Below are 20,256 nucleotides of genomic sequence, written 5' to 3' on the forward strand. Positions count from 1 at the left end.
CGGGAAATAAACGACAGGGGGCGCCACCGTCAAGATAGCGACGTCCCTAGCGAACCGGAAGCACCTCCCCCTCTATCCTTCCGTCCCCGGAGTGCGCGCGCAGCCTCGCGGGCGGAGTCGGAAGCGCGAGTGAGCGTCGCTCGGTCCGTCCGTCCTGTTCCTCCGTCGCTTCGGATTCGGCCTCGGCGTCCTTCTTTCCGCGGCTTCCGTCTTTCGAGATCCTGCGGGAGCACTTCGTCGCGCTTCACGTCGCGGGCAATCAGTAGCGAACCGTGGCCCCGGGAACGCCGACGGAAAGGCGAAGGGTAAGAAGGGGCCATCGGCAACGCAGGCAGGCCTCCTTCGGCGCAGCCTGACTGGAAATGGAGGCGTTCGGCGGCACCGGCAGCCTGGGTGAGTCCAAGGGTCAAAGGTCGCTCTCGCCCAGGTGTGTGTGTGTGTGTGTGGGGGGGGGGGGGGTGTCGACGGGGCTCCGCGTGTGCCTGCCCGCACGTACACCGAACGGCTTTACACGTGTCACCGCGCGGCGATTTTTCGGAAGGAAGGGGCCGCACCGCCCCCTCGAGTTGCTGCACGAAAACAAAACGAGCGCATCGTAACAATTTAAAGCCTCGCCCAATCAGTAGCGATCTTATTAGGGTTCCCACTAACGATTAATCGAAATCGATGAATCTTTTTTTTTTTTTTTTTTGCATCAAGGAACAAATTTCATTCAATTCCTCCCGACAATTAAAGATTAACTTAGTTGACGCTGAATTAAGACTAATTTGACACGTTCATTTTTACTTCCAGAATAAGAAGTTGAGACGGTCCTCGGTTTCCAAACGAGTGCCATTTCTATGCTGATGACATAACCCGAATTTCCGCGGAAATCGGAATGACCCTTTTAATTTCTCCTAAATGTCTAAATAAAATCCAAATACACATATTATAAATTATATCGACAAAATAAAATAGATTGGAAAAACTTGCCATCACTGCTGAGAGGTGGCTGGAGAATGGAGAGGTAGTAAAGTCAAAACGCTTATATATATTTATTTTGTCATTTTTGTTTTTATCCCATTTGAAATGTTTTATCACTTTGTTTTCAAATACCTTGAATCACATAAAGCACATGCGTTACCTCGTGTATAAAATGTGCTATACAAATACATTTGCTTGACTTATTTTTCACTCGAGTTGTACAGCTTACACAGCCCATCTTGGGGTTCGGGTTGCCACAGAAATATTTTGAAGAATCGTCACCTTAATTGTCATGAACATGCATTGCACACAAAATGTGTCTGCATTTTAGCCATCACACTGGACACACACTTGTTATTGGGGGACACTGATGTGCACGGGGAGCAGTTCGGGGTATCGGTGTTTTGCTCAAAGAGTCCCCAAGAGGAACCCTGGTCACCCCACCTGGGTGGCGGGCGATGAGCTTTGCCATTGGGCTTTTCTGTCCTCTGTCGGTGAGGCAATGTGGGTGTGTGCGTTTGTGCGCAGATGACAGCATGTCGGGGGTCAGCGTTTCGGACGTGAACGACCGCCTGTGTGCCCTGGAGCTTCGCGTGCAGCAGCAAGAAGACGAAGTGACGGTGATGAAAGCGGCGCTCGCCGATGTCCTTCGCCGTTTGGCCGCTTCGGAAGACTCTGCTGCATCTGCCAAGAAACAGCACGGAGCAAAAGGTATCTGGTTTTTTTCCTGTCCAAATTGACGTTTTCTTTTCAGGATTTTTGTCTGAACAGTCTCATTGGGAAAAGATATACACAAACAGTTTTTGACATAATTGATCAAGCGCGACAAATCTTATTGATCACATTGCATCTGTCTCCAAATCGCGCATGCACTTCTGATCGTGGAGATTTTTTTTTTTTTAAACCAGGTCCAAGCGGTTTAATATGTAGGAATCTCATCTGGGGACATGTTACGATCACCCATATTCCCAGTTTCTTTGCTGTGTTAGGGGTACAGGCCGTCTCTACTCAGCTTTACACCAGGGGTGCTCAATGCGTCTGTCGCGAAGCAGTCTCGGTCGATCGCGACGCCGTGCCGAGAAAGAAAGAAAGAAAAAAAGACTTCAGGCGTATTTTTCTGACCTTTGGCTCACTGCGCATGTGCAAACAACGACACCGTAGAGGAAAACACGCCAGTCAGCGAGTTCCCCCACTATTTGAAGTCCTCGCCTTTTTCTTAAAGTGCAATCTTATCAAACATGAGAGTGGATGCTGGAGCAAAGAAGACAAAAACGTATCTCTTTCATACGGAATGGCAGGCAAACTTTTTTTTCCCCACAATGTCATTTTCGAAGTGCGTTTGCCTCATCTGCCGGCGTAGTGAAATGTGGAGTGTCATTTTCGAACTGTTCATGGCAAATACGACACCGACATTCTGCCAAAAAGCGAGCTGAGAATGAGAAAAGTGAACAAAGTCAAATGCCACGTGAGTGACACCGCCCAAATGTGCATTTTCATTCGTGTGGCGTTTAGTGAACTCGTTGTGTTGTGCAATACTTATGCAAGGCACACAAACATACATTTACCCATAAAGAATCTTTAAGATACTTTAAAATAAATATGTTTTGCATTTTTGTAGTGGGTATATCTTTGACTTGGTCATTCTATTTCATTATTGCTCATTCTTAAAAAAAAAAAAAAAAAAATGCCCCCCCCCCCAATCACGAGAGGCTGGCTGCTTGAAAAGTAGATCTTGGGGTAAAATACTCTGAAAACCCCTGCTTTACTTGATCCCGATCTTTGGGGCCAATCACCATTCAGAAAGTAAAAAAAAAAAAAAGATTAAATTGCCCGAAGCTGGGATTGTGAGTGTGTATGTTTTTTTTTTTTATGTGTATGTGCTCTGCGATTGGCTGGCAACCTGTTCAGGGTGTACCTCACCTCCTCCCCGAGGATATCCGGGAGAGGCTCTGGCGCTCTCCCGACCCTTGTGAGGATAAGCAGCTCAGATAATGGATAAATGAAGTGCCCACACACCAAGAAGACACACGCAGGGGGTGAGACGTCCCCCCGGAGTGGAATTCCCGATAAGCTCAGAAAATGGCGCGGCAGATGCACTCGCAATACGAAATGAACTCCCATTTTCCTGCGTCGTCAGCGTTGCGATTTTTCTTCAGGCGGAGGCACGGCCAACACGTGCATCACTAACGGAGGAACGTCTGCACGAAAGAGAGAGACCGCCTCCGTCACCAGGAAGGAAACGCTGTCCTCCGTTGTCAAGAGGTAACACGCACGCGCACACACATTAAGAATCGTCTTCCACAGTGGTTGAACACGATTGCCGTTTTATTGTTTCCCTCTGTCATTCGCAAATATTTCTTTTTCATGACAGTTTATTATTGACCTGCCATTTGTTTGCGTCGACTCACTTTTTACTCTTCCAAGTCTTCTCGAAGCAATGAAAAGTTTGAAGGGGTCTCCAGAATGCCATTAGAAGCGGCGGCGAACGGAAGGCGTAAACGTTTCCACTTGACGCAGTTACGCAGCGTCGGTACGCGTGCGTGTCCGCAGCGATTCCAGAAAGGAAGCGTCGGGCGTCCGCAGATGTCCGATGGAAGGGATCCACGAGCGGGAGGAAGCTCCTCGCCGCGCCGATGGCCGGAGCCCTGGCCCCGCAACCCCCCACCCTCCCCAAAGTCCACAGAGAAGCCAGCTCGGCGACACTAGTCAAAGCCACGCGCCCCCCAAAAGGTCTCACTTTTTGTCTCCCTGAGCTGATGGTGTGACCCCCAACCTTAAAAAGAGGCTTTGTGTTCTTCCTGACCGGCCCCGTGCGCGCTTGCTCAGGTTGCTCATCTTTTCCTTTCCCTGTTGTGCCTTCTTTCAGCGCCATGAGCTCAGCCTCTCGTTTCAGCCGACTGGCTTTTTTGCCTGCACCTGTTTGTGCTGTTGGGAATCATTCGCTCATCTCTCATTTACTAGATTGGGGTTTTCAGATCGTGGACTTGGATAGTTTTAAAAAAAAAAAAAATATATATATATATATATATATATATATATATATATATATCTCACTGAAAATGCCCTTGTAGTAATCGGATTGTTGGGAATGAGTGACATATTGCGTTGGGGGTAGATAATTCACTCATCCCTGTGGGAGAAAAGCTATTGAACCCTTTAGAATATCTTCCATTTCGACGTAAATTGGTCATCAAATGTGCTCTCCTCTTCACCTAAATCACAAGAAGCAAACAAATAGTCCACAAAAATGTACATTTTCATAATTTCATTGAAAATAAGAGACTGACTGTCTTTCCAAATATATATTTAGGGAGTTGAATATAAACCCCTTACTGGGGTTTTTACAGAGTGGCTTTAGAAATCCAGGAAAAGTCACGACGCAGGCTTGCCTTGTAATGCCCGTTAAATGACTTGCAAGATTTTCCCTACACGACGCTTCCGGATAACGGCGAGAAACTCGAGTAGAAGTGCTGCTCCTCCACATCGAGAGGAGCCAGGTGAGGTGGCCCGGGACACGTTGGAGAGCCGACGTCTCTCGGCTGCCCTGGGACCACCTCGGGGACAAGATCCCTGATTCCCGGGGCTCGAATCTCAACGCACCGCGGCTCAGGATTTTATCCTTCCATCAATCTTCAATCCACCCCCAAAATTGTTTTGGATGACAACTGGGATGCCGTCGATCTTGTCGCTCTCGCGCGTTTGCACTGACCGCAGTAAATCAACAAAATCATCAATTCTAATAACCCAACTTGAAAATGAGTGTGTTTTTGCTAAATGAATGTAAACGTTGCAGTTTGCATTGATGTGAGGACATGAGCTCTGCTTGGATTCAAGAGTTTGATTCGTACAAAAACCCCCAACGGAGAATAATTTCAGCGGAATGCGTCGTTGTATATACACTTGATAGTTCGTTACGGGCTGCATTCGGGAGAAGCCACGCTCGTGATCCTTCCCCGCTGCGTGACAAAATGGCCAAGAGGTAGTAGTACCTTGGCTTGTGTGGTGTGGATGGCAAGTGATTCCTAACAATGCCCTTGTCGAACAAGGTACTGCTAACTACTTCCTGTTGCTTGACGCCGGCTATGATGAAGCCCCCCTCCTCCTCCTCTTCGTTGTCAGGGGTCCAAGGCGCTCGACAGGGATGGAGCGTTCCCAAAGTAGCACCTGGGACACGTCTGACGACAACAGAAGCAAATTGGTGAAAGCGGCGTCGACCTCCAAGCTGCTATCCAAAGTGGTAAAGAGTGGCGACAGGTATGCGCACCTACGCTGGCCCATACGCCGTTCAAATAGAAACATTTCTCTTTCTTATGATTCCATTTTTACTCAAAGCAAGTTTTGCTTTTATTTGTCTTCTGGATTATCTTTATTCCCTGATAGCATTTTTTTTTTTTTTTTTTTTATGACATTTGAAGAATTTTGAAACTCTGTGATGGTTTCTAGAGAAATGTAGTTTTTGGTACGGGGGGGAAAAAAAATCTTTTTGGTGAAAGTTTCTGTGTGACATATACCTGCAAAAAATCCGGTCCAAGAACACGTTCGCATTTGGGTAAAAGGGTAGAACCTCATCGTTTTGTCAGCATACTGTATCTTCTGGTTTGGGAAGGCTTTCTCTGATGGGCTGACAAATTTCAGTTCATGGCCTGTAAGTTGGAACGGTAATCGGTCCGAAACGTTTCAAATGGCCTCACCCTAAGAACCCTGAAAAGTCCTCTTCAAGAGTGCAAATAAGTTTGTTATTGGTGAGAAAAGCAGCAGAGCCGCTCATCCACGCCTGTCATGAATAGTTTTGTTTGTTCTGGGCACCGCAATAAAAACTGGGTTAGAATAGCTGCCTCACAATTCTGAGGACCCGGGTTCCAATCCGGCCTCGCCTGTGTGACGTTTTCTCTCTTCGCCCTGCGCTTGCTTCGGTTTTCTTCGCGTGCTCTGATTTCCTCCCGCATCCCAAAATCATGCGTGGTAGGTTCATTGAAGTGTGAATGGTTTGTCTGCGATTGGCCTTCTTCCCGAAGATAGCTGGGATAGCCTCCGGGAAGGACGCCTGTGACCCTAGTGAGGATAGGCGGTAGGGGCGATAAATGAATGAATTTCAGAGTCCCTTGAGGTGCTCAAGCTCTGTTTTTAGCCATGTTGGCAAAGATGGCATCCACTGTTCATGTTGCAACTAACATCCAGACTCTCACTGATGGTGTATTTTTTTGTGCTTGCAGGCACAAAGATCTGGTGGTGAGCCAAGGTAAAAAAAAAGATTTTTGTCTCAAACGAGCCATTCGAAAGCCGTCATCCTCGCCTTTGTCTGCCATTTTCATAGACATTTGTGTTTGAGGCGGCAGCTCGTGTTTGTAGTTGTTGTTGTTATTCTCATTTGTTGAGTGACGATGTCATTGTCTCAAAGCATCCAAAATGTCGACCCGGGAGAAAAACAGTCAAGCCGGTAAGTGCTGAGCAGTCACTCCAATGCGTGAGCAAGCTAACAAGCTAACCCTTCAGCATGCTAACGCTTCGTGAGATAGGCCAACGGCGTCTCTTCTCTTCTCCTCTCCTCTTTGCTTCCACGGTGGGCCAATGGCGTCTGTTCTCTGCTTCCACATCAGCTTGTTGCCCCGGCCTGCTCTCATCACGCCACGCTTGTTTGTGGCTCTCATCATTTTTGCCCGAGCGAGCGGTCCGACGCCGGATCGCCGTGTTGGATCCGCCGACACCAGAGCTGCTCGTGCAGGTGTACCTGTCGCTTCCTCGTCCTCGCTTTCTTTGCTTGGTCTTTGCGCTCGCTTGTGCACTGCATTCACTTGCACGTCACTAATCCAAATTCATCTGTCGGTTGATTCGGGTTAGGTTTTGAAATGATCTGCAGTGTTAACCTTTGCCTGGGACTCAAGTGTCTTTGTGTGCGTTGGAACGGGTGCAGAAGGCAACCCCATCAAGATGTTCATGCGGGGACGCCCCATCACCATGTTTCCGCCCTCAAACGTGGAAAACTACGACGACGTCCGCACAGAGCTTCCCTCTGAGAAACTCAAGCTGGAATGGGTGTATCCTTTCCTCACTCATATACTCTCAATACTGTTCACGTTTGCGGCATGTCATTGGAAATCCCCAAATTAGGCTGACTGGTCTCTCTGATACAGAGGGCAGGAAGGTTCACGCTGCTTTGTTGAAGGAGTCCTGGCAAGCGGCAAAAGCGATGGACGGCGGCGTTGAGTTGGGCCGTGTTTTTGGAAGACGCACCGTCGGCGGTTCTTGTGAAGAGAAAACTTGTTCGTCAGTTTATCTTAATACACGAGTTCAATGTAGACCGATAGCCTTGCAGCTCGTTAGTTTAGGCTCATGATTTGGCATTTTACCAGCAACTACAAGCAAAGCAAACGACATTAGCATCACATTCTCATTTTCCCGTTCTTTTCTGGTGACTTGGCATCTGCGCTTCAACTGCCTGCTTCATTAGGGACAGCGTGGAGGAGGAGATGAACACGACATATTTCCTCAATTATCCAACAGTGCATTTGCTTTGTTTGCTTCTTGACACTAAATTCACTAAACACTTGCTAATTATCGTCAGACAAATATAGCAAGACAAAATGACCTGTAGTGCATTTGTTTTGTCTGCTTCTCAAGACCCACATCACTAAAGACACGCTTGGTATCTTCAGACAAATATATTTGAAGACAACGAAAGCCACGCGATGCTTTGTGCGAGGTGTCGTTCTCGTCAAAGCAACGAGGGCGGGTACGTGACGAAGCGCCCCTTATGTCGCTAACAAGGAGACGCCTTGACCGCTAAGAACTTCAGCTACGGTTACCGAGGACGAGATTGCCGGGCAAACGTGTGCCTGCTACCCACCGGAGAGATGGTGTACTTCATCGCTTCAGTGGTGGTCTTGTTCAGCTACGACGAGCAAACCCAAAGGCACTACCTGGGACACACCGACTGCGTCAAGTGGTGAGACGTCGGCCGCTTTCTTTGCTTGCGCGACCGCATCGTCTCTCTTTCTCTCACCCTCACTCTCTTTCCCTCCCTCCCTCCCGCTGAAGTCTCGCCGTTCATCCCGATAAGATTCGCATCGCCACGGGCCAGATTGCCGGCGTAGACAAAGATGGACGGGTGAGCTCTGTCGACACTTGCGGAAGTGAATGATGTCTTCTCGTGAGAATATTCCACCATATTTGATGGAAGGTTGCCACATCATTGAGGTGCTCCAGAGTGTTAAATGTTGAAAATCACACACAGGTTTTCACAAATCCTTCCTTCCATCCATCCATTTTACATACTGCTTATCGTCTCGCACTCGAGTTGGAGCTCATCTCAGCTGACTGGGCGAGAAGTGGGCTACACCCTGAACTGGTCCACTTCATCGCAGGGTGCACATAAACAAACAAGCGTTCAGACCTACAAGCAATTTCAAGTCTTCGATTGACATCCCGGGTTGTGGAAGGAAGCCAAGAGTACCTGGACAAAAGCCACGTAGGCACAGGGAGAACATGTAATACCCCCCACAGGGCATGCCGGAACTGTGAGGCAGTTGTGGTAACCTGTTTTCCACCCTGCTGCCATTTTTTGAACACATATACAGCTGAAGCCAGAACTTTACATACATTGTGCAAAAACACTTTTTTTTTTTTTTGGGTTCTTTTTGTCTCACTTTCTGAACTCAAATCAGACTCAAACTCTCCCGTTTCAGGTCAGTCAGGCTCACCCAAAATATTTCATTTTGTATAATGCCACATTAATGAGAGAATTCTCAGAGAATTTTACGTGTTTTTCCAAGGTCAATGATGTGATGTATTTAAGGCCACAAATGAAAAAGTTTGCGTCCTTCTTTGATAGCGTGGGAAAATCAGAAGAAATCGGCCGGGAAATAAGAGACAGAATCGTGGTACTCCAAAAGTCTGGCTCATCCTTGGGTGCAATTTCCATATGCTTGTAGGGGCCATGTTCATCTGTTCAAACAATTATACGCAAGAAAAAACATTGTGGTAATGTCCAGCCATCACACGGTTCAGGAACGGTACGGGCTCTGTGTCCTAGAGATGAACGTGTTTTGGTCCAAATTATGAGAATCGAACCCAGAACAAAAGCTTAAGACCCAGTGAAGATGCTGGATGAAGCTGGTAAGAAAGGGTTATTATCCACAGTGAACGGAGTCCTGCACTGACGTGGGCTGAAATGCCACTCAGTGAGAATGAAGCCATAAAAACCTAGATTAGGATTAGTAAAAAGACACCGTGACAAAGATCCTAACTTCTGGAGACATGTCCTGTGGCCTGACGACTCAAAAATAGACTTAGTTTGACAATAATGACAATGTTACATCTGGAGGAAAAGCTCATAGACCCGAGAACACCATCCCAACTGTGAAGCGAGAAGGTGGCAGCATCACGTTGTGCAGCTGTTTGCTTGCAGTAGCGCCTGGAGCGCTTGGTAACGTCGCATGGAGCTATTGAGGCAGCATCCCACGACATCAGCCAGGAAGCTCAAACTTTTAAGAGCTGATCTTATTTTGGGGGGGGGGGACCAAAAAACAATGAAGCTTTAACATTCTGAATAGGATATCAAGATTGTCACATTCGTTGTCTTCTTCAGGTAAGAGTGCAATTAAAATGAAGAAATGAGTGAAACGAGATGGTCAAGTATTTTGTTTCCGTGACTGTTTGCGTTGCGACGATATATCGCAACTTTTAGTAAGCCGAGGAACCCAACTTCACGTGAGAAAAATGTTTCAGTCACAAAAAGTATGAATGTTGAAATAATCTTTGGTTCCTCCCTCGTGGATTTACTGGATGAGCGCGCGTCATACGTCACTCGCGTAAATTGGCCGAACAAAGTTTTTTTTTTTTTTTTTTTTTACTTTTTAATTTGTTGTAAAGAAAGGTGAAATTGGGTCATTTCCCACGGAGCTTGTCAAAGTCTCTCTCGGAAGGCTTTCGCTCTTTGTTGTTGTTTTGCTGTTATGGGTCACTGAATAAACAAAGAATTTTGCCACGTAGGCCGTGCAGCCGCACGTTCGCGTCTGGGACAGCGTCAGCCTGTCCACGCTGCAGATCATCGGTTTGGGGACGTTTGAGCGAGGCGTCGGCTCTTTGGCCTTCTCCAGAGCTGTGAGTGCCCGTTGCATCATGGGAGGCTCGGCCCTCATATCCACACGCGCGCTCGATTGTCGCTTCAGGACTCGGGTCAGCACCTGAGCGTGATCGACGACAGCAACGACCACATGTTGACTGTTTGGGACTGGCAGAAGAAGGCCAAGGTGGCAGAGATCAAGGTGGGTGCGCCCGGCCGCCCTCGCCCTCGGCGCGGCCCGTCACCTTTGTCTTGCGCGTTGCCGTTTTTCAGACCACCACCGAAGTGGTCCTGGTCGTGGATTTCCACCCCACCGACCCGAACACCATCATCACGTGTGGAAAGTCGCACATCTTCTTCTGGGCCTGGAGCGGGACTTCGTTGGCTCGCAAACAGGGCATCTTCGGGGTGGGTTTGCGCTCTTTCTTGTCATCGCTTCGTGTCGTCAGGACGGATGCCTTTGAAATGGAGAAAATCAAATCCTCTGAATTCGTTCAGGGGATTTGATAGCAAGCGCTAAAAAAGGGTTTCCAAAGCCTTGATCTTTATTTTGGAATTAGCCATGTTGGATACACAAACTTGAGAACAAAATATGATGAAGTTGAATTCCTATGTGCCCAGCGTGGGGAAAAGATGATACCCTGTTGACCCAATGACAAAAGTGCCTCATTTAGATATCGCTTCAATGAAGCGAAGTCCAAAGTGATCAAAACTAAATGTTTTGTCCCTTCAAAAGGTGAACTCTTGAGTTAAAGCTCCCGGATCTCAGACAAAGTCAAAGATTGCGACAATGTTCGGTCAACTCCATGAAAGTATTTGCCCACCTTCCTTGAGTCACAAATGATTTGACGTGTTCTAAATGAGTTTGTTTTCAAAACGCGACGTCGGCATTTTTTTTTTTTTTTTTTCAGATTTACGAAACTCGCGCCAAAATGATCCAGCTCTGAATGGATCATTTTGGCGCGAGTTTCGTAAATCTGAAAAAAAAAAAATGCCGAAGTCGCGTTTTGAAAACAAACTCTTCAAATGCAAATGCTGGATGATGTTGGTCCAGAATAGTTTAAGATGCTACAACTGCCATGTCATATTGAAGGCTACGTATGGTTTCAAAATGGGCGTCTCTTCAATTCAGTTCACAGTCGAGGCAAGTGAGTAAATCATTGAGGATATTTCCAGTTGAGCACCTGCAAAATGGCACATGACCACAGACAGCCAACCGCAAATGTCGGCTTTAGGAGGGTTACGGCGATTTGAAAAATAATCTTTTGCAGTTTAGGAAGCCACTAAAATCGTAAGCATTTAAATGAAGTGCATATTTTCTCCCATTAAGGTCGTGGCTCATAATTGCATCTTTTTTTTTCCCCAATGATACCATCCTGTTGAATGTAATCCGTGACTCCCCCAAAGTCTTTATAGTACGTAGATAACATGGTTGGGCGGCACCTCTTGCCTGAGGCAAATTCCTTGCGCGTCGTTCCACACTTGGCCAATAAATCTGATTCTGATCACATATTTTCCTTCCACTGCTGTGAAAAAGTATTAGGCCCCTTCTTAATTTTTGTGCTTGAAATCACCAAGCAAATGTAGCAAATATAACTTATATTTCTCTTTTTAAATGGTGGTGTCATTTATTGGTTAGAGCATGCTGAGTCTTGAAAAATATCCATTTTCTTTCCTTCTTGAGAACTGCCATTGAGTCTTTCACATCTCTGTGAGGATCTTTGAGCTAAGTCTTCCTTACAGACTTGTTTAAATTTAGCAAACGTGGAATTTTTTTCCCCATCACAAAGGTTCTCTGGGATAATCTTTGCGTGATCTCTTGGGAAGGTCGACCGTTGTTTGAGTGTTTGAGGTTATTGGTCTCCCTTTGGTTCCTCCTGGAGTCCCAAATCTTTACAAAATGGCTTTTGTTAGAGTCTTTCCAGACTGATGCATGTCAGGGACTTTATTCCACAACTGTTCTGGAAGTAGTTTGGATGGCGGCACGTCATTGCAATTGCTCGTAGATTATTTGTCGGGTCGGATTCTGTTTGTGATTTCTAGATTGAGGAGCGATGGAGGTCATAAGGCTCGGTCGGGTGTGATCAGTAAAAAAATTCACCAAAAGTTCATGTAAAAAGTTAGCCACAATGAAGTCATGATTTAACAAGGGTTGATGATTTCTTTTCTTTTCTTTTGAATGGAGGCTCAGCTCACTTTGGATAGTTGCATTTCTTTAAGCGATGAAATCACAATTTCAACATTCAAGTTCACTTGTGTTATATTTCCCATGTTTATGTTTGATGATCTTAAACATTAAAATGTGGAAATTGTGCCAAAAAATATTAGCGTTTGAGAAAGGAGGCCAGTACTTTTTCACAGCACTGCAGATACGTGTGCGTGTACATGACGTATCGCTTTCCAGAAATACGAGAAGCCAAAGTTCATCCAGTGTCTGGCCTTCCTGAGCAACGGCGACATTCTGACCGGAGACTCGGGAGGCGTCCTCCTCGTGTGGACCAGGAGCCCCACAGAGACTTCTGGGAAAGGACCGCGAGGTGCGTACATCATGTGTATGTCATTTTTTTCTTAGATTGAAGGGTGGAAGGTGTCCCTGGCCACTAGAATGGGGAAATGAAATTCCAGTATTTTGAGGGGAATATCATAACAATTATGATCTAGTTTGATTTTTGGACGACTGAACTTAGTTCAAAGATTGGAATAATGACCTATTATCTGAACTAGTTCATTTTTGGAACACTGAAATTCCTTTGAAACTAGAACCAAACCCAACCAAAACTGATCCAGTGTTATTTCACTCCGCAATATACATTGCGGGCTCGAGAAGAATCGCATCTTTTTTTCTTCTTTTTTTTTTTTTTTTCCCCCCTCTCTCTCTTCCTTCCAATTTCGTGAAGTCCTACCGCTTAGTCTCGGCATGCGGGGTGCTCGACAGCAGCAGTTTGCATTTTGCACTTCTGTCCTGTTCAGTAAACTTGAGACAGCGGCTCTCCTCGCCCACATGCGAGCGCATCCCATGACCTAAAATGCCGCTTTACTCTAAAGGTCTGCCTTGCGTCCTGCTGGCTGCTTTGAAACCAACAAGTGTGCACTGTCTCTGTGTGCGCAGCCTTTCAGATTGTTCGCCAAGTCAAAGGTCACGAAGGCAGCGTGTTCTGTCTGTGCGAGATGAGGAGCGGCACCCTGCTGAGCGGAGGGGGCAAAGATCGCAGGATCGTCCTGTGGGACCACCGCATCCGCGCCGAGCGCGACATCGAGGTCTCGCCGTTGCGCTTGCGGCATGCACCTTCGCACCTTTTTCCTCTTTAAAAGAGCGTCGACGGTGGTTTGTGCGTCTCAAGGTTCCGGAGCAATACGGGACCATCAGGGCCGTGTCTGAAGGGAAGGGAGACGAGTTTCTGGTGGGAACGTCCCGAAACTTTATTCTCCGAGGAACCTTCCAGGACGGCTTTACGGTGGAAGTGCAGGTAAGGGAGGTCGGTGCTTGTCAAGGGCCATCATCACGCTTTCCTTTGCTACATTTAATGGTTCTATAGAGCTCGTGCACCTACGTCATAAAATCGGGTGATTTTTGTTGACGTGGCCAAGCAGAGCATTGTTGAAAGTTAATTCCGTTGAGACTGAAGGAAAATACGTCTTCTAGCCCGACACCCCCAAAGTAATGTCCGATACCGTTAAACATTTAGGAGGTGAAAATAAACGAAGGTACGTGGAAAAATGAGAGACGCTTGGCATCGGGGATCCATATTTAATGCCCAAGTCGATGTTTTGACTTTTAGTTGTCTTCGGCTTCTCTTGGCCAACTGGCTCTATGTCCAAATGTATCTGGTGAAGAAGTCGGCCACATTTACACGCAGGCGTGTCAAAGTCTGGACGCACACAAATACTTCCTTGTAATTAGAAACAAATCCCACATGGTGATGGAGCCACTCAGATTTTTTTCAATATTTCAAAAAATGACCCCTGATTTCACACAAACTGGCATTCATTAACTATGACTGGAAAAAACATTTAGCCTGCCTCCGCACACGGAAGCGTGTTGCCGCCACGCGCTTACCTCTGTAAACTTGGCATTATAAACTTCTTGATCATTTGAGATTGAGAAGAATCACTCCTACCTGAAATGAAATGATGGCGACACAGGCGTGTGTATTTGCTTGGGCACCATCCATCTTTTCTGGCCTTTTCAGCTGGTATTCCACAGAGTGATGATCTCTTTGAAGATCCGTCTGGTCTGTCGTGGCAACCGACAGCACATCAGGTCACAGGCATTGTGAAAATTCTGCTCCGGGAACGTTGGAACGTTGACGTCACGTGCACGATCCCTATTGGTCAAGTGAAATCCAAGCGTTTCTTGCCTCGGCCAAATCGAACATTTTAAAGAAAGCGATGGAACGGATTCCTGTAGGTGGCGACGTTGAGTTGCTTGCGTTTGAAATCGGCACAGCTTTTAAAGTAGAAAACTGCTATTTATGCTCCAAGCAGAACGTGACTTTCATTGCTCAGTGCGAGTATCGTTTGTGCTGTGCAAATGAAAATAAAAATCTTGAGTTGAATTGAATTGAAGTGAAGAACAGAAAAGGGTGGAAACAAACTTTCTGGCGAGAGAGTCGAGTCCAACCCTTGCAAGGTTTGTTGTTTAACGATCACAGAAGACACAAAATGCGACGCCGCGTTGAAAACGAGCCGCCGGCCGATGAGTTTGGTCGGGGACTCGCTGTGCGGATGCCGCGATGCGTTTCTGGATCAGGCGTGCGTGTGTTTTGCGATGACTTTGGGGAGTTGGTGTGTGTGCTTGGTGATCGGTGCGAGGCTCCACCTTCAGCCTTGCCATATTTGTGCCACGGTGCGTTCAGGGTCACACGGACGAGCTGTGGGGCTTGGCGTCGCACCCGTCCAAAGATTTGTTCCTGACGTGCGCTCAGGACCGTCTGGTGTGTCTGTGGAATTCCAGCGATCACAAGCTGCAGTGGAGTCGTAGCGTGGAGGTGAGCCGCGGCCTCACGTCCTCGTTGTTGTCCCGTCGAGACGATTGACGGGCGCGACCCTCCTGCAGGAACACGGCCACTGCGCGGACTTCCATCCCAGCGGAGGAGTGGTCGCCATCGGAACGCATTCGGGAAAGTCAGTGTCGCGACACGGGTGAGGGGGTGCGGTAGGCGGGGCTAATGTGTGCGTCCGCGCGTCAGGTGGTTCGTGCTGGACGCCGAGACCGCCGACCTGGTCGCCATCCACACGGACGGCAACGAGCAGCTGTCCGTCATGCGCTTCTCCGTAGGTGGGTGGAGTCCGATGCGAAGATGGTCCGATGGCGGGCGGCGAAGGGGTGACGTCACCATCACTTCCTGTGTGCAGACGGTGCCCTGCTGGCGGTGGGATCTCACGACAACTTCATTTACGTGTACAACGTCGCCGACCGAGGACGCAAATACAGCCGATACGGAAAGTGCTCCGTAAGTCGCGTCGTTTTCGGAACTGTGCCGGTCCGCTCCAGTGATTGCCGACGTGGTTGCTTGTCGTTCCGCGTTTCCCAACTCCCTGATCGCTGGCGTCGTGCGCAGTGGCTCATTTACAAAATGGAATTACATTCAGGGCAGGGAAGGAACACGCTACGTTTACTCCATGACATTGGCTCAAGTGACAGATTGAATCGGTTGGTTTCCAGTAGTTTTATTGAAGCATACTTTTTTTACTGGAGCATTATATGAAGAGGAAAAGGTACTCCTCAGCACCATCTTGTGGCTGCTAACAGTGGAAGCGGTGTGTTCAGGGGTGCTCCGTTGGTCTAACCGCACAAGCAACATTTACGCAGTTCAGGACTTGTTGCGCAACCGAGGTGTGCCTTCCATTTTGGAGAAAATGAAAGCCTTATGTTCGCAGAAATATGGCACAGGCGTATCATACATGGATCTTTTAATACCGCATCCATTATTCTTGGGAGGGCTAAGGAACGTTAGCCCCGAGAATAACGAGGCAACGCTGTGTTTGGTTACTCTACGTGTCACTTTGTTTTCATGACTTTCAAGTCAGTACTGGCAGAAAATCCCATCCATCCATTTTCTGAGCCGCTTATCCTTATAACGTTCGGGAGAGTGAAAGTAAGTTTCTTCCGGATTGGCCACAGCGTAACAACTCAGACGAACGCTCATATTTGTTTGGCACAATTTTTACGCCGGTTGCGCTTCCTGACGCAAGCCCTATTGGGGAGTAGACGCCCCAGTGAGATACGAACTCACGACCAGCCGCTCTCGCCGTTGAGCTCTGAAAAGTGCCCGAGCCGATCCCGGCTGTCGTTGAGGGAGGGCGAGATGCGGGGTTCACCCTCGACCGGTCGCCAGCCGATCGCAGGGCAGGTCGAGACAGCAAGCAGTCGCGCTCCCAATCACACCGACGGGGCAGTTTAGAAACTCCAAACGTGTTTTGGGCATGTGGGAGGAATGCGGGGTGCCCACCCGGAGAAAAGCCACGCAGGCACGGGGATTCGACCCTGGTCCTCCCGAGCGGGATGCGAACGCTCTTCACGAGTTGGGAAATATGGAATTCAATTAGACGTCCATTTTCGTTCCATTTTTCAAAAGAGCTGGGGAAGTTGAGTCACTTCCTCCTCCTCCTCCTCCTCCTCAAGCTGGCACCTGTGATTGGCTCTCTGTTCTTGTGCCATTCTGCTTTCGCCTCCTTTTCCAAATGTGACCTGGAAGGGCCACGTTGTGGTGCAATCTATGAATCTGTCTGAAAGCCTGAAAAGTATTTGATTTGCAAACTTGAACAAACAAAAAAAAAACTATGGACTCCATCACTAATAAATACGTCGAAATGCACAAGTTGGAACGGTGATTTCACCGAGTGACCGACATTGAACAACAAAATATTAGGCCGCTTGACACGTGTTTTTCGCTATCATTCTAAAATCCAGTAATACACGTTGACAGAGAATGCCCGCTCTGACATTTGTAGTGTGCGCGTGTCGTTCCTGCGAGGGCTTCCGGCGCTTTTCCCGTTGAAATTTGTGAGAACTTGCAATCTGTTTTGCACATATTCAAGCGCACGCATTTTAATAATGACAGATTTGTGCATCATATGTGCACAATGCAAGCGCAAAATTGGGTGAACGCACGCTTCTTGTGTGAGGCGTGTTGACTTTTGACTAACTTCCTCTTTGTCATTTTCTCATATGAAGCAATGTTGCTGCCTTTCTTTCCTTCCTTCCTTTGTTAATAAGGCACAACTCCCTCTTTCAGGGGCACTCCAGTTACATCACACACTTGGATTGGTCACCTGACAACAACGTCATCATGTCCAATTCCGGAGACTACGAGATTCTCTACTGTCAGTGAGCACAGCACAGCACGTGCGGCGCGGCTTTCTGTCGCCGCGTCTTCATTCGTTGGTGTGCATTTTTCTCCTCGGTGATTGTTTAGGGGACATTCCCAACGGTTGCAATTACATTCGCAATCGCTCCGAGTGTAAAGACATCGACTGGGCCACGTACACCTGTGTGCTCGGGTACCACGTCTTCGGTCAGTCCGCTTTGCCGGCGTGTGTGCGAATGCTTGAGAAAAGACCAAATTGTGTTGTTTTGGGGCTCGTTGTGAATGTTGTCACCTCGTGCCGTGCGCGTCAGGCGTGTGGCCGGAGGGCTCGGACGGGACGGACATCAACGCCGTGATCCGATCCCACGACAGAAAAGTTCTGGCGTTGGCCGACGACTTCTGCAAAGTTCACCTCTTCTCGTACCCGTGCTCCACACCCAAGGTGAGCGCGGCGCTCGTCGCCGCCGCCGCCCGTCAACGCGACTCATCACGCCGTGTGTGTGTGTGTGTGTGGGATGGCAGGCTCCCAGCCACAAGTACAGCGCCCACAGCAGTCACGTGACCAACGTCAGTTTCCTGTTCGACGACAGCCACCTGATCTCGACGGGCGGCAAGGACACCAGCATTCTGCAGTGGCGGGTGATCGACAGGAGCGGCCCGGCGGGACCGTCGCCTTCGACCCCGCCTCCGACGTCAGAGTCGACGCCGCGCTCCGCTCCGCCCGCCCCCGACAGTCCCGAAGACGGCTCGGACGCCGGCGTCGACGACAGGGTGGCGACTCCCCCCGCCCCCCCGTCGTAGGGGCGGGACGCCGTCCACCGCCGTCGGGCGTTCGTTTTTGTTTTGCCAAACGTGGCGCTCGGGCCCCTGGCGCTCCCGAGGTTGAGGGGGGTCGACTCCCGACGCCGCGGGGCTGCGGGTCGCGTGGCGGGTTTTCCTCTCACGTTCCAAAAACTTGATTGAAGACTTCCAAACCGGGGGTCGCGACCTTTTGGAAAGTAGCAGCTGCTTATTGAGGGAAACTCTCGTCAAATAACACGTTTGGGAGACTCGTCATGCTGACCTTCCGACTGTCTTGAGTTTTTCTTTTGAATTTTTTTTTGCCCTTTCCAAATGTACAAATAGGAATACCAACAGTCTGTTTCATCTCACTGGTAGGTGGCACAATTTTTATTTTTTTATTTAATTTAATTTTTTTTTTTTACATGTCCAAGGTGGCGACCACTCCCCTTAATCACCCACAAGTGTGAATGTGAGCGGGGATGTTTGTCTGCGACATTAACTGGCGACCAGTCTTTTTATCTGTCTGCGCAGCCGATCCGTTGTTTGTTTTCAGCGATGGTGACGAGATGACGATTTTATTTGTGACTCCTCCCACACACCCCCCGGACGGTGACGGGCAAAACGAGGGTCATTACCGACTAGATCGCGTGACTTGTTGGGGCTTCCCCCGCCCCCCTTCTTACGAGGTGAAAGCGACAGCAGGTGCTTTGTGGGATTTTCAAAATGCAGCAAATCCTCTGCAGGAAGGAAAAATGAGGAGGAGGCCAAGCAGCAGCGGGAGGGCCACTCGGGCCACTTTCTTTCCCGTTTGAGCCTGCGTGTCTCTATTAATGAGTTAATGAATGTGGAATTTGAAGTCTGCATCAGTCAAAGTGTTGTACATCAAAATCAATAGTTGCGTGCATATTCAAATAGGGACGTGGAAATTTTCAAGATTGATTAAAATGTATTAATGCAGACACGAAAATGTGGCCTTTTGATTAGTTCCTGTAGAGTTTAAGCGTTGGTCCGTTTTGCTTTTGTTTTAGTTAAGGTTGTTCTATTATCCTAACGTGGGAGTATTTTTGTCAAAATTCTGAAATGACTTCAAAATGATGATGAAATAATGTGCATTGTATTAATTTTGAACAAACTGTGATGAAAATTAGACCAAAATCTGTGTTGAATTTTTGCTGACTAAAACTGGAACTAAACGTTCACTTATTGAAATGACTCAAATGTGACTCGAGGCGAAAATGAAGACTCTGATGTGCCCGGCGAGCGTTTTTGTCCTGTTATCGACGTGACCCGTCGGACCTTTGATGCTCTGGCGACCTGTCCGGGGTGCTCAAAGTCGGCTGGCGGCACTTCACGAGTCGTTCATGTGACTTTTGTGCGGTTGCGTCTGCACGGGTGACTCAGTTCACGTGACGTGTGTGGCTCCAGGACTCAGTGCACGCGTGACTTAGTCCACGCTACGTACATGCGTGATTGCGTGTGAGACTCCGTCCATAACGTGAGTGTGTGAGAGAGAAACTCCGTCCTCCATGATGCAAGTGCGTGACTCAGTCCATGTGATGTTTGTGAATATGAAACACAGGCGGCCACATTTGACGTTTTAGTCTTAAAAGCGAATTGCTTGCTCAATGATTTCTCGGGTCACGTGGACTCAGACATTGTTTGGACTTAACTGCCAATCAGCTGTGCGCATTCCAGCTGAAATTCTCTTGCGACTTTCTCAACGCCTGGGGGGGGGGGGGCAAGTTTGTGTTTCCAATCGAACGTGACCAGCAAATGATCAAGTGGCTCGTTCGAAACGCCAATAAAAATAGCGTGAATGCAAATAAAAATGGAAGAAAAATGTCTCTTGCTTCTTTGACCTGTTGCCATGGTGACCTACCGTGTGTAGAAGGGTCCAAATGAAGCCCTCCGGGCTGCATCTGCCGCACGAGCAATTGCATAATGAAGACTCCTGTCAAGACGTACGTACGTATCCAAATTTTCTGATACAACGTGGTCGAATTGAAAAGCTTTTGTTTGGTGGTCGTCAAACCTTTGACATCAAGTACCTCCCAAAACCACTTTGCTCTCCCACCACAACGGACAACTAAATACAGTAGCGTACCGGCCTCGAGTGTTCACAAGATTAAAATCATCGTA

The 20,256-nt window shown here is 48.1% G+C and overlaps 1 protein-coding gene across 5 annotated transcripts; it reads left to right on the forward strand.

Annotated features, from left to right (window-relative positions):
* Positions 1 to 25: 25 nt before the first annotated feature.
* LOC133509887 (echinoderm microtubule-associated protein-like 4) lies at positions 26 to 19,940 on the forward strand. Of its 5 annotated transcripts, XM_061837328.1 has the most exons (24): positions 26 to 393; positions 1,492 to 1,674; positions 3,120 to 3,225; positions 3,514 to 3,693; positions 5,083 to 5,217; positions 6,177 to 6,202; positions 6,362 to 6,400; positions 6,875 to 6,998; positions 7,757 to 7,906; positions 7,999 to 8,068; positions 9,952 to 10,062; positions 10,131 to 10,226; positions 10,298 to 10,432; positions 12,429 to 12,561; positions 13,134 to 13,282; positions 13,366 to 13,491; positions 14,881 to 15,012; positions 15,081 to 15,148; positions 15,214 to 15,302; positions 15,380 to 15,477; positions 17,263 to 17,350; positions 17,443 to 17,541; positions 17,646 to 17,776; positions 17,857 to 19,939. In XM_061837328.1, exons 1-24 carry the CDS (start codon positions 363 to 365, stop codon positions 18,133 to 18,135), a joined length of 2,778 nt encoding a protein of 925 aa, XP_061693312.1. In that variant the 5' UTR covers positions 26 to 362; the 3' UTR covers positions 18,136 to 19,939. The 5 variants fall into 5 exon arrangements, with proteins under 5 accessions (XP_061693312.1, XP_061693314.1, XP_061693313.1 ...); XM_061837330.1 differs by lacking the exon at positions 3,514 to 3,693 and having other exon boundaries at positions 17,857 to 19,938; XM_061837329.1 differs by lacking the exons at positions 26 to 393; positions 1,492 to 1,674 and adding an exon at positions 2,855 to 2,999 and having other exon boundaries at positions 17,857 to 19,940.
* Positions 19,941 to 20,256: the final 316 nt, after the last annotated feature.

This window comes from Syngnathoides biaculeatus, chromosome 12 (genome assembly GCF_019802595.1).
Source record: "Syngnathoides biaculeatus isolate LvHL_M chromosome 12, ASM1980259v1, whole genome shotgun sequence".
Classification (NCBI taxonomy): Eukaryota; Metazoa; Chordata; class Actinopteri; order Syngnathiformes; family Syngnathidae; genus Syngnathoides; species Syngnathoides biaculeatus.

Bases quoted from the DNA above. Each gene is read 5' to 3' on its own strand.
- LOC133509887 (XM_061837328.1), top strand. From the start codon at position 363: ATGGAGGCGTTCGGCGGCACCGGCAGCCTGG. The intron at 5,218-6,176 runs GTATGCGCACCT...TTGTGCTTGCAG, and splicing joins GTGGTAAAGAGTGGCGACAG to GCACAAAGATCTGGTGGTGA. The intron at 6,203-6,361 runs GTAAAAAAAAAG...ATTGTCTCAAAG, and splicing joins AGATCTGGTGGTGAGCCAAG to CATCCAAAATGTCGACCCGG.